Below are 12,923 nucleotides of genomic sequence, written 5' to 3'. Positions count from 1 at the left end.
CCCTCTCGCGAGAGGACCGCGGCCGATCCCGCCCGCGGGTTGCCGTGGTGACCCCGTGGCGCCGCCAGGTGGCGGTGTCTGTGAGTCACGCCCGCCAGGTGGAAGTGCCGGGCTGTGCCAGCGGGGCGGCGGGCTCACCTATGGGACTGGGCAGAAGCAAACACAAACGCGGGAAAGGTAAAGGGCCGCCGGCCCGCGGTCGCCCTGAAGCGGCCGGCACCCGCGAGGGCTTGGGGTGCCGGGCGCCCCGCCCCTGCTACGCGCGCGCCCTTTCTTCAAGACCACGCCTCGGGAGCCCTTTTCTTACATGGAAACGTCCAGTTTGGGCAGATGGAGTGACCCAAGTCTTTCAAGCTGCCTGTTTCCTTCTGAACCAAAGCAGGCAACTGAGGAATAGTGGATCCATTGCCCTAGATTCAGTGAATCATAGTTCGAATTAATTATCCGTATATTCCAGGTGAGAAGCAAAACAAGGAGTACACCTATTCAGGCCCAAGGCCTAAGGAAAGGTCGATGAACAGGCAGTCCCAGGACTCTAAGAAGCCACTAGACACTGCGCCTGCAGAGGGTCACTCTCAGAAGAAGGCGGCAGCCAAGCAGCACTGCCTGCCACCCGAAGTCAAAGGTAGGACCTACCCAGAGCCCTGCAGCTTCAGGGAGTTTGGGAATGGAGTCAACAGGAGCCGAAGTGAGGGATCCTGGCCACAGGGGTGACGGTGGAAGGGTGTAGGACCTTTCCATGGGAGGGGGAGATCCGGAACTCTAGTGGAAACACAGGTTTGGTAAAGGCTGAGGAAGTTGCCAAGTGACACATGCACAGCAGAGAGGCAAGGGGGGTTAGTGTAGACACCGAGCATGCCGCTGTTGTCCCAGAGGATGGACGTGCTGTGTGAGGTGGGACGCAGAGGGAGCAGACCTTGGTGGGACACAGGGCTGCCACGGTTTGGCAAATTTATTCACGTCGTCACAGGCTAGGGTGGCCAGACCTTTCCATGTGGGTGGGGGATGAGACCACAGAGGCAGCCAGAGGATGAAGTCTATCAGTTCCATCCGTGGGGTGTGGAAATTAGAAGAGGGGACATGTGATGGAGTTCACACCCTGGAAAAATCTGTCTCCAGAATGAAGGGGCAGAGAGGAGGCCTGTCACATGTCACAGGCCCGCTGCTGCTACTGGGGAGGAGCTGCTGAGGGAGTAGCAGCTGGAATCACACAGGATCCAGGAGGTGGACCAGTGGGACCTGCTGTAGGATGCGATGTGGGGACATGGAGCCAGAAGGGTGGTGGCAGGGACCACGAGGTTGAGTCACTGCTGGGCCAGGAGGACTGTTGTCAGCCTGGAGGGGAGAGAGGTTCAGACCGAACCATCTGTGGGGTCATGAAGGGCTGCAAGCAGTTTGAAATGAGGGTGTGGGGCTGGGGAGTGAGGCCTGGACTTCAAATCCCAGCACAGGGTGGGAGATCGCAGGAAGGGCCCGAGGCTGCGGGAGGAGGTTTGGAGAACGCTCCCTGTCTGTCAAGTCAGGCTTTCGGCTGCAAGTTGCAAAAGCCAACCAGAGGCCGATCGGATGTGCCTTCACTGCTGAGGGGTTTGAGGTCTCCCGAGGAAAGGAAGGGTCGGATGCAGGCACTCCTGGCAGCTGACTTGCAGCACGGCAGACGAGCGGCAGGACCGCCTGTGCCACTGCACTGCCACTCCTGGGACCCGCGGTCCCCGGACACTGGGCAGCTCCAGGTGTGGAGCACAGACAGGATGACAGGACCGTGTCCAGTTCACAAGAAGCATCTCCTTGCTTCCTGTCAGTGAGAGGAACCTCTCCCGGCAGGCCTCACCTGCCTAACACCTCCGGAATGGGCTCACCTGCAAACTCCAAAGGAAGGTGTGGGCAGGGGGCTGCCTGTTGGAAAGGCGCCAACAGCATCCCTCACACCATCATTTCAGAGGGGTGCAGAGAAGACAGATGTGGGGGGAAGGTCAGAGGGCAAGAGTGAGGCTGGAGTTTCAAGAGAGGTGAAGAGCGTGGTTTCTCCTTGTGACGGAGCATCTCAGCAGCCGCGGGGACAAGCCGCTGGACACGTGGTGCCACGAGGCAGTCTCCAAAGCCTGACACTGAGTGAAAGGAGCCACATGAGCCACATGTAAAGACCACATATGTTATTCTCCATTTATGTGAAATGTCCAGAAAAGGCACATGTATGGAGAGGGGAGCCCGGGCCAAGGGTAAGAATGGGGGCTGGCCGCAAATAGAAACAAGGCCTTCAAACTGGATCGACAGTTGCCCACCTGTGAAAGTTCACTAAAACCCACTGAACCGTGTGCCTGATGCACCCGGCTGTGTGCACGTGCACCAGGGAACGTCTGCAAAGGGGGGACCAGTCCACAGGCAGCTGTACTCCACATGCTATTTTATTTTATTTTTTTATTTTTAAAGATTTTATTTATTTTTAGGGAGGGAAGGGGGCGGAGAGACAGAGACATCAATGTGCGGTTGCTGGGGGTTATGGCCTGCAACCCAGGCATGTACCCTGGCTGGGAATCGAACCTGAGACACTTTGGTTCCCAGCCCGCGCTCAATCCACTGAGCTACACCAGCCAGGGCACATGCTATTTTAAATGGAACTTTCCTATCCTTTTACATGGTTCTGATATACATATAAAATATTACATAAATCAATGTAAAAATTTTAACTCCCCAATTTAAATTATGCAGAACACGATGAAAGTTTTTGGCTTTTTAAAAAATTTTATTTTAATTATTGATCAAGTACAGTTTTCTATGTTTTACTCCCAGTTTTTGACTTAATGATAAGAAGGAAGGACACTCTCAGCGCCTAGGGCAGGCCGTGGTCATTCGGCAGTGGTTAGAAAGCTTGAAGATCGGTCAGCGTCAAGGTGCAAGGGCTCTGGACCTGATGCCCACATCTCCCTCTGCCCCAGCCTTGGGCAGGCGACATAAACTTCCCGTGCCTCAGTTCCCTCCTCTGTACAACTTCAGAAGCTTGTCGTGGATCACTGTTCACTGTCATCACTCTGGCTAACAACGGGCCACCTCTGGTCCCGCAGGGGGTGAGGTGGGGAGCAGAGCGCACCACAAAACCATTTTGCTGCAGATGTGCAGTGAGGGGAGTCTGTTGACTGTCGCCCTGCACAGACGTGCAGAGGCCTGAAGGGGCGTGCCGCAAGCTGGAAGCCCCTGGGGTGGCGGCAGCGAAAGGCCTCCCACTGTTGTGTGTTGTAATATTCAACATAGTGAACTTCACAAGTTCTACACATTCCTTGTGGCCTTAACAATTTAAATGTGACCAACGTCAGAAATGTCCATTGCTGCAGCACTCTGACCAGGTTCCACACTGAGAGCTTTTGCCAGATTCGGGCTCCTCTGGAAACTGCACCTGAGCCTTCACCTCTGGTGCACGCCTGCCTTTCTGAGGCCTGTCACCTGCACCTTGTGCAGCGCCGTGTCACCGAGGTGGGTGGCAGAAGTCTCCTGCTTTCGTCCGAGAAAGAGGGTGTTCAGTTTAAGCTTCGGGATGTCGTGTGCTACTTTGACAGCCTTCAACCTTGCCTGTTTCTTTTTTCTGAATCCACATTTCCCTGTGCTGTGGCCCTAGGCCAGACACCGTCTACTTTCTCAGGCTTACTAAGTACTGGGTGTTTCCTTCCTTCTAGAGAAAACTGAGGCAAAGGTCAGGCTGAACGAGAAGAGAGCTGTCCTTCCACATATCGTCATCAGCAGAGCCTCAAGCAAGACTACCGTCAGCTACCACTCCAGCTCCAGCAGGAACGAGGAGCAGAAGACCATTCGGGAGCCGGTGGAATGGGGCCCCTACGCCCGGCACAGGAACCCCAGCACCATTGATGCCTACACCTCACAAACCAAACAATAAACGGCCACCAGGGGTAGCTGTCCCCCGTTCACTGTGCTCTGAGTCTCAGCCGAGATGGCGGGAGGGCCACCCCGCCCGGCAGGAAGCTGCAGGGGCCCCTGCAGGAGACTCAGGTCCTCCATGCTGGCAGCTTGGCTGAGGGCCAGAGTGACTCTGAAATAAGTGAAGGAATCCGCCTCCTGCTGGCATGGCAGCCTGTGCAGAGGCGTGATGAGAACAGGAGGCATCTCGCCCTGACTCCTGGGGGCCATTGGAGCCCTCACACATTCTGAGGGGTGTGCGGTGAGTCCTGGCAGTCGTGGGGAATGCGGTGTCCCCACACTTGGAAAGAAGGTGGGGCTCTGAGCCCTGAACTTCAAGGCCCAAAGGCTCCTAGCCCAGCTGTGACCTGGCCCAGGGTATTGAGAGTCCAGAATGAGAATGTGGAACAGGAGTTGGGGCCGATGTGCACGCGGAACTTTGGAAGCAGCCTTGTCACCACTGCCCCAGGAAGAGGAGAGTGGAGCTGACACTGCTCGTCTTTCTGGGTGTGAACAATGGCACCCATCCAGGGGACCCCCAAGCTGTGCCCCATAGCCAGCAGTGCTCAGGTGCAGCTGGAGAGAATGCCCCGTCCTGGCTGGGCTCACGTGTAGTCTGGTGACACTGTGTTAGCTCTTAGTTTGCAGAATGGAAGCAAACTGTACACACGGTTCCTATTTCTGCCTATGAGGATTATGTTCCATTAGTATTAAATAGTGCAATTGACTTCCAATCAATTCGTTTCAGTATAACCTGAGAAACAAGAAGTCTCATATTGACATTGTTTACTAACACATCATCAGTATCTATATATTTCTTAAAAGATTTTATTTCTAGAGAGAGGGAAAGGGAGAGAGAAAAAGAGAGAAACATCAGTGTGCAGTTGCCTCTCGAGCGCCTCCTACTGGGGAAATCTGGCTCACAACCCAGGCATGTGCCCTGACTGGAAGTCGAATTGGTGACTTTTCAGTTCACAGGCCAGAGCTCAATCCACTGAGCCACACCAGCCAGACAGTATCACTGCGTTTGTTCAATGTATTTACTTAGGCTTCTGCTACAGCTATGCATTCAGAGAAATCCAGCCCATAAAAATGTGGGTCTGACCCCATAGGGTCCACAGGCCTTCCCTGCCCCACGAAGCTCCTAGCAGGCTGTACGCTTCTGTTATTGGACCTCTAGACTGCCCGCCCAGCCCTGCCCAGAGCGTCTCAATCTCAAAACCGTCCTGACCACGATGCTGGTGTGCTCACCTCGGTAAGCAGCTTGTGAACAGGCGGGCTGAGGCTGCCAGAGGAAGGGCCAGGGGACCTGGCGGTGCAGATGGGCCCTCCCTGGGATGAACTCAAGAGGGCAAGGACAGGCAGTTGCTGCGGGGCTTGGCTGTCACCTGGTGAGAAGTCAGGGAGGAGGGACAACATCAGACATACCTGTGGGACCGGAGAAGACTCCAGAGCTGAGCGCAATGGATCGCCAGCCAGAACGACACCCACCCCAGGGTATGGGTTCCCGTGTGGGTGTTAGGGGATAGAAACACCTGGATTTCATCCCATATTTTTATAAAACAGTCTCTGGAGGATTAAGGATATGGTCAGAAAGCTCTTCCCTTTGGTAGACCCAAATGTCATACAAATACTTATGTTTGGATTTGAATCAAAGTAAACAAAATGCTCCCTGTTAAAAAAAAAAAAAGGTACAGATGGGCAGTTCCAGAGCAGTCACGGGGCGGATGTACAACATGGAATATAGTCAATACTGCAATGACTATGGAGGGAGCCAGGTAGGTATTGGGCATATCTGGGCGTCACTTCCTAAATAACATATAAACATCTAACCACCGTGCTACACACCTGGAACTAATATAGTACTAAAAAGTAAAAGACTTTATAAAGCTAGAATGATTTATTAACTTAAACGGAAACAACGGATTTTGACGCATTAACTTGATTAACTTCATAGTTAAGCAACGTCGGGACTTACATTCACATTAATTTAAAACTGGCAGCGCGGCCGCGCCCTCCGCTCGGCCGGCCCCTCGGCCCGCGCAGCTCCCACGCCGTCCGCCCCACCGGCCTCCCGCCTGCCCGCGGCCGCTACCCAAGCCCTGCCTCCGGGGACCAGTCGCGCTCCGGCGCTGGGGCTCGGAAGCTCACCTCTCGCCGCCGAGGGTGGAGCCCCCGGGTCCCGCGAGCCCTGCGGCTGCCCGTCCTCCTCCGGCGGCCGTCACTCAGCGCCCCTGCGGGGTCCAGTGTCCGGTTTAAGACTGAAGTCCTAGCGCGTCCAGGGAGCTGAGTCCTCTGAGGTCTCCGGTTCCCTTGGTAACCATTGCAGATGCCGAAACGCCCCCGGAAGTAGGGACGCGCGTGCGCCGAGCAGCGGTCTGCTCCTGCGCACCCGGGAAGCGGGTATCGCGCTCAGCATGGGCGACCCAGAGCCGGAGACGGAGCAGATCCGTCTGAAGTGTATCCGTAAGGAAGGCTTCTTCACGGTGCCTCCAGAACACAGGGTGCGGTCTGGGGGTCGCTCGGGATGGACCCACCCTCGCCGGCGGCAGGGCGGGGCTGAAACGCTCCGGGCCCTCATTGTCGCGCTACAGCGCCGAGGTTTCCGGCTTGGGCGGGAACGACAGGCCCAGAGTCCTTCGCGGCATGCGGGGAAGCCGGCGGCCACCCGCGGGGCGGGGCGGGGAGGGGCGGGCCAGCTCTGCAGCCGCGGGCCCTTTGGTTAAGAGCAGGCTCTGGGCTTCAGCGCCTCTTCGTATTTAGTATTGCACCCGGGACCCCTTTGAGTCGGAGGAGGGTTGACCCCTGGGAAGCCTTGGAGGCGTGGCCTCCCCCGGGCTGGGAAGAAATCGGCCCGATGCCCGCATCCTGCCAGCACCCGCTGGCCGGCCGCACCTCACTCAGAACTGCCCCGGTGCCGGTCCCGTCCCTGGCGCGGTGCTGGGGGCCCTGTGCTCGGAGGGCAGTTAGACACACCCCGACCAGGACAGTGCAACGTGCACAAAAGCAGGTGTTTCAGGACAAAAGTACCGGCATTTCAGAGAGAGAATGGTGTTCACTGGGGGCCAAGAAGAAATTGGGAAAGGGGTAGGATTTGAACAGAGAAATGAGGAGGCCAGATTGAGCGAGTGGCAGGAGCAAAGTCACGGGGAAGAGAGTGAGGAAGGGAGTCAGGTGGGAACGGAAGGTGGAGATCATGGCCGGGTCCTCAGCCCAGGCCGCCTGGTTCCCCAGGAAAGGAACGACCTGGAGGGCGAGGACTGGTGCGAGAAGAGGGGTGCCGTCAGAATTGGAACCTTCCAGGTGTGCTGCTCATAGGCAAAGGGCTCACTCCGCACATCGTGAAGGTGTGTCCGTGTGCAAGGTGTACGCTGGTGCAGAGGGACCCAGAATCAAGTGGCAGAGTGCAGAGCTTCATTCCTCCCTCCCGGAAGCTGTTTTCCACAGGGTGGGCCAAGCACCCAGGTTGTCCCTCGTGGGCCAGAATTTAGTCATACGGCCATACCTGCTACGAGGGAGGCTGGGGAACAGCCGCCAACTGTGTGGCTGCCTGCCCCTGAGCTGAGCAGTGTTCCATAGCTGCAGGGAGGAAGCCCTGGCTGCCGCACAGGGTTCTGTTTGGCAGAGCCACTCTGCTTGGCAGATGCTTCATGAGGATCTCGAAGCTTTTTCCACCTGCAGAGCATCATTTAGACCAGTGTGCTCGGGGACTTCCGTGGCGGTGGACCGTCCTGTTTTCTGCACCATCTGTGTGGTCACCCTGAGCCGTGTGGGGCTGTTGAGCCCGTTGCATGTGGCTGGCAACGCAGCTGAGGAAGTGAGCTTTTCACTTGAACCACAGCCAGCCGCTGCCAAGTTAGGCAGCCTGTGCTGGACCATGGAATTGGAAGGGAGCAGTTGGGCCGTCTGTGGTGTTATGTTCCAAGTGTCTGGTCCAGTGTCACCGTCCCTTTTTCCTCATCTGAAAAGCCCAAGTGTGTGTAGGCACCTTGCTGTCTGGTGACTGGGACGTAGGTAGTACCAACAAAGTGTGAAACATCACCTTCGGCCGTCCGAAGGTGATGCCACCCCCTTGCACTGCCAGCACCTCTCTCTTTCAGCTGGGACGGTGCCGGAGCGTGAAGGAGTTTGAGAAGCTGAACCGCATCGGGGAAGGGACCTACGGCATCGTGTGTGAGTGGCCGAGATGGGAGGCCAGGGGCTCGGGAAAGTCCCGCAGTGGCAGCGCTAGGGCTGGAGGAGCCAGGGCAGCCACCGGCACAGGCGACTGTCTGTCTGAATGACCGCACACTGCAGATGGCTCCCTCACTATGGCAGCCAGCCCTGCAGCCGCTGCGACACGGAGGTGCATCCTGCTGCTAAGCGTTGTGAAGCCTCACAAACCAGCACAACGCTTCAGGGAGTTGTCTTTGTGCAAAATGAGGTTGTCTTTTCTGGGTAAAGTACCTGATTTGGTGTTAGGTCATAATCACAACAGATCACCAAGCAGTGGTCTGCACGCTCACTCTAAGAGGAATCCTAAACGGAGTGTCTCACAACCAGGCAGCCTGTGTCCAGTGGGGCCAGGGATGTCCGCTTGCCCAGAGGGAAGACTGAGTGGCACTGGGCACCCAGCCGTCCCGGGAGAGGAGGAAGGGAAGCCCTGGGTGTCAGGGAGGCCTCCGTGTGGCACGAGGGCATGTGGTTGGGGGTGGGCTGGACTCCGTCACAGTTCAGTTTCTGCCCCAGATCGGGCCCGGGACACGCAGACGGATGAGATCGTCGCCCTGAAGAAAGTGCGGATGGACAAGGAGAAGGATGGTGAGTAGGGTGGGGTGCCTGGCCCCTTCCGGTGCAGAGTGGAAGGGCAGAAAGGTGCAGGGTGCCTGGGGCCCCTTTAGCACTGGGCCCTCAGCACTGAGAGCACCTGGCAGCCCCCAAGAGTGTCCGTGTGGTGGTGGTTACGGGAGCCAATCTCTGGGGCTCTGGCTCATCACGCCGCCCCCGCCCTGTAGGCTGCAGTCCCTGTCCTCTGTCTCCCTAAGCTTCTGCCCCAGCTCTCAGCCCACATGGGGCCTTCCCTGCCCAAGGCCTGGCAGGCAGCCCCTGTGTGCCCACCACCCCCGCCCCTCCCTGGCTGCCTGGGCGGCTGGGCCCTGCCCTGCTCACCACAGACCTGCCCTGCACAGTGGTCCGTGCCTAGCATTTGACAAAGGAAGTAAGGGTTCGAGGTGCTTGTTGGCATGGCCTCGAATACCCCCGAGCTGGAAGCTGAGCCCCGACGGTGGTAGGGCGAGGTCAGTGCAGGCCGACGAGGGTGTGGCACGGGGCTCGCTGAGGGGCTGGGTGCAGGGGTCCTATCGGTCGGGGCAGGCTCACTGAGGCGCGTCTGGTTGCAGGGGTCCCCATCAGCAGCCTTCGAGAGATCACGCTGCTCCTCCGCCTTCGCCACCCGAACATCGTGGAGCTGAAGGAGGTGGTGGTAGGAAACCACCTGGAGAGGTGAACAGTCTGCGAGGCCCTGCAGAGCCCACCACCCAGCGCCCCCCCCCCCCCGCCCCGGGGAGGAGGGCGAGGTGGCAGGTGTCTTCCCCTTTGTTCTGCCAGCATCTTCCTGGTGATGGGCTACTGTGAGCAGGACCTGGCCAGCCTTCTGGAGAACATGCCGACACCCTTCTCCGAGGCCCAGGTGCACAGGGTGGGGGGCACCCAGGGGTGGCCTTCACAGGCCCTTGTCCAGCACATTTGTGCCAAACGGGGCTCGTCCTGAGTGTCCGGCCCTCTGCACAGGTCAAGTGCATTGTGCTGCAGGTGCTCCGGGGCCTCCACTACCTACACCGGAACTTCATCATCCACAGGTGGGGCTCTGGGGCTCTGGGGATAGGCGGGGCCTCCGGCGTCGGTGCTGGTTCCTAACGTGGGGAAGTGTGGCCACCAGTACTGACCGCTGGTTCCCGTGCATCACGGCCCAGGGTCCAGGACGGGAGCAGGAGCAGACACAGCTCAGCGCGGTGGGGGCTCCTGGTGCTCGGCCCCCCCTTTGGGGAGCGGGTGGTGTGAGTGCCTCCAAGGCCCCGAGAACCACCTCCTGGTCCTGTAGCCGACACCGGAGAGGCCAGGCTTGGGGGGCGGGGGGCGGGACGTTGGAGTCCAGAGCCGGGCTGTACGGCCAGCGGTCCCTGTGCTGGGCGGCTGTCCATGCTGCCCTGGGGGGCCTGGGCCCAGGCCGGGCCCTGCACTTCCCCCGAAAGGTGCAGAGTGCGAGGGTGGCCCTGCTGCCACATGCCTGCGCTGCCCGCTCGTGTTTAAAAAGTCTCCGTGGGAGGGGCCGTGTGGGACAGCGCTGTGAGGGTCGCTGGGACGGCGATGAGCAGGCTGCCCGTGGAGCCTGTTCCTGGGGACTCTCACACCCCTTTCTGTCACAGGGACCTGAAGGTTTCCAACTTGCTCATGACGGATAAGGGCTGCGTGAAGACAGGTGGGCGTGGGGGCTGGCCCCGAGGCAGTGTCTCGTGCAGGCCACCTTGGGGGGGCAGAACTGTCCTTCCATGCACCCTAAAGGCTCAGCATGGCTCCCTCGCTGGGTGACACACCTCCCTCCCGTTTCTCGGCCTGTCACAGCGGACTTTGGCCTGGCCCGGGCCTATGGCATCCCCGTGAAGCCAATGACGCCCAAGGTGGTCACTCTGTGGTGAGTCCCTTGGGGCCAGCATGCCGCTGGGGGGCAGTGGCTGAGGCGGGATCTGGGGCAGCCCCCCAGCAGCAGGGTGCCCGGCCTGGCTGAGCCGTCTTGGGCGTCGGAGGTGGTCCCCACCCTGCCTGAAGAGGGGGGAGGGGGAGGGAGGCGCTGGCGCCAGGTGCCTCCTGCCGTGTGTCCTGCAGCCCCGGCAATGGCACGGGAGGACCACGGGCCCTGCCCTGGGCCCAGAGCTGTCTGTGGTGCCCCCAGGAGCCTGCAGTGACGGTGGTCCCCACAGTGCTGGTCTCCTGGGCAGAGCTGCACGGGAGGGGCGAGGCTGGTGGGAGGGCCTCGCAGACCGCTGTGCCCCATGGAGACCCAGGAAGGGCCAGGCGTGAGGTGGGTGCTTCTGTTTGCAGGTACCGAGCCCCTGAGCTGCTGCTGGGATCCTGCACGCAGACCACCAGCATTGACATGTGGTGAGGCCGGGCAGGGGCAGGAGGGCAGGTCTTGTGGGGGCAGAGTGGGCTGGCGTCTGTGCCCCAGCTCCTGGGACCCCGCGTCCCCGAAGGAAGCGAGGGCACAGCACACGTGGGCCGTGGCACCGTGGTCCTCAGAACAGAGGGCCTGCAGGACCGCATTGTGCGGCCACCTCATTGTAACATCTGCTGGAGCTCGGCCTGTCCTCTGACCTCTCAGTGGGCCACGTGGGAGGGCGCTGGCAGGTGTGCGAGGGGGTCCTGCTCTGTCCCACAGGGCCCTAGGCTGTGTCCTGGCCGAGCTGCTAGCCCACAAGCCCCTCCTCCCCGGCACGTCTGAGATCCACCAGGTGGACCTGATTGTGCAGCTGCTGGGGACGCCCAGTGAGAACATCTGGCCGGTGAGTGCCCAGCCCCCACCCCCGCCCGGCCAACCCGGCCCGCCCAAAGCTCCAGCCCCCGTGTCCCGCAGGGCTTCTCTGAGCTGCCGCTGGCCAGCCAGTACAGCCTGAGGAAGCAGCCCTACAACAACCTGAAGCACAAGTTCCCTTGGCTCTCAGAGGCCGGCCTGCGCCTGCTGAACCTGCTCTTCATGTACGACCCCAAGAAAAGGTGCGGCCCTGCAGGGGCGGGGCGCCTTCCACCCAAGCCCCCCGAAGAGGGTCTCTCAGAACAGGGGCTGAGCTGGCCCCTCCCTGACATGTGCCTAAGTCTGGTGGCCTCTGCACACTCAGGGCACAGCCCGTCCCGAGGGTCTCCTCGGAGCCTGGGCCCGGCCCTCCCTTCCCACCTGCCCTTCTGTTGTTGTGGGGAAGCAGGAACCAGGGCCGCCCTGTTGGGCCGGCTGTGAGGGCGACAGGCCCACACAGGGCCCAGGGCTGCACTGACTGCAGACTGTCCTACAGGGCGACGGCCGGGGACTGCCTGGAGAGCTCCTACTTCAAGGAGAAGCCCCTGCGTGAGTCCCCAAGGCCCTCAGGCTCAGCCCGCAGAGTTGTGGGCTAGTGACTTTCTGGAGGGTGTTAGGACAGCCTCAGGAACTCCTCCAGCCGCCAGCCCGGGATGGGAGGCGGGCCCCTAGCTCAGACCTGTCTAGGTGGGGCACTGACCCTGAGCAGGTGGCATCTGGGCACTGGCCACAGACACCGTCTGCGGATCTCAGCACTGGAGCAGAGGGGTGCTGGGTGGCCCTGGGGCCTCTCGTGAACATAGGGTGGGGCTCAGACCCCCTGCCCGGTGCTGACGGCCCCCTCTCCGCAGCCTGTGAGCCGGAGCTCATGCCCACCTTCCCTCACCACCGCAACAAGCGGGCCACCCCAGCCACCTCTGAGAGCCAGAGCAAGCGCTGCAGGCCCTGACTGCTGGAGGCCCCTGCCGGCCAGGCCAACAGGCTCTTGAGACCCAGCTTGACTGTCTGCTGGACTCACCAGCCGCTTCAGCCGGCCACGTGGGTTCCTGCTGTCCCCACCCACCACGGCCCCAGCACCAGGGGTGAAGCCATGGTGCACCCTGGGCTGGCTGGCGCCATCTGGTGGCCTCACCGGGTCTAGCCCAGTGCTGTGCCCTTAGCTTGTAGAAGCTCCGAAGCACCTACTGGGCTCATCACAGAGGGCGTTGCAGGCTTAGGACATGCAACCTCTCAGGGATGCTGTGCCCTCTCTTGGTCACCATGGTCTCCCCAGAGCAGGGAGAAGCTGCGGTGACCCCCAGGCAGGACTGGTGGGACCCAGTGACCAAGGTCTGGGCAAGGCCCTGGGCTGGGGGCTGAGCCCCGAGAGGGAGCCGCACAGTTGGAGCGGCAGGAACTCAGAGATAAAAGCTCTCCTGACAGATGTAGGTGGGTCCCGTGTCCTTTATTGTACTTGAGGCTCTGTCCTGGG

At 60.1% G+C, this 12,923-nt stretch overlaps 2 protein-coding genes across 5 annotated transcripts; both read left to right on the top strand.

Annotated features, from left to right (window-relative positions):
• Window positions 1-13: 13 nt before the first annotated feature.
• Window positions 14-3,915, top strand: SPATA33 (spermatogenesis associated 33). The gene is made up of 3 exons (XM_028504074.2): window positions 14-177; window positions 458-625; window positions 3,669-3,915. Exons 1-3 carry the CDS (start codon window positions 141-143, stop codon window positions 3,884-3,886), a joined length of 423 nt encoding a protein of 140 aa, XP_028359875.1. The 5' UTR covers window positions 14-140; the 3' UTR covers window positions 3,887-3,915.
• On the top strand, window positions 493-12,877 carry CDK10 (cyclin dependent kinase 10). 4 transcript variants are annotated; one of them, XM_036013311.1, is made up of 13 exons: window positions 493-625; window positions 8,007-8,079; window positions 8,635-8,706; window positions 9,285-9,387; window positions 9,493-9,574; window positions 9,676-9,743; window positions 10,311-10,363; window positions 10,507-10,576; window positions 10,984-11,043; window positions 11,321-11,444; window positions 11,516-11,655; window positions 11,949-12,001; window positions 12,304-12,877. In XM_036013311.1, exons 3-13 carry the CDS (start codon window positions 8,688-8,690, stop codon window positions 12,399-12,401), a joined length of 870 nt encoding a protein of 289 aa, XP_035869204.1. In that variant the 5' UTR covers window positions 493-625; window positions 8,007-8,079; window positions 8,635-8,687; the 3' UTR covers window positions 12,402-12,877. The 4 variants fall into 4 exon arrangements, with proteins under 4 accessions (XP_035869204.1, XP_028359881.1, XP_028359882.1 ...); XM_028504080.2 differs by lacking the exon at window positions 493-625 and adding an exon at window positions 6,191-6,410; XM_028504081.2 differs by lacking the exon at window positions 493-625 and adding an exon at window positions 6,209-6,372.
• The last annotated feature ends 46 nt before the right edge of the window (window positions 12,878-12,923 follow it).

This window comes from Phyllostomus discolor, chromosome 12, assembly GCF_004126475.2.
Source record: "Phyllostomus discolor isolate MPI-MPIP mPhyDis1 chromosome 12, mPhyDis1.pri.v3, whole genome shotgun sequence".
NCBI classification, from domain to species: domain Eukaryota; kingdom Metazoa; phylum Chordata; class Mammalia; order Chiroptera; family Phyllostomidae; genus Phyllostomus; species Phyllostomus discolor.
This window is presented reverse-complemented; position numbering and strand designations above follow the sequence as displayed.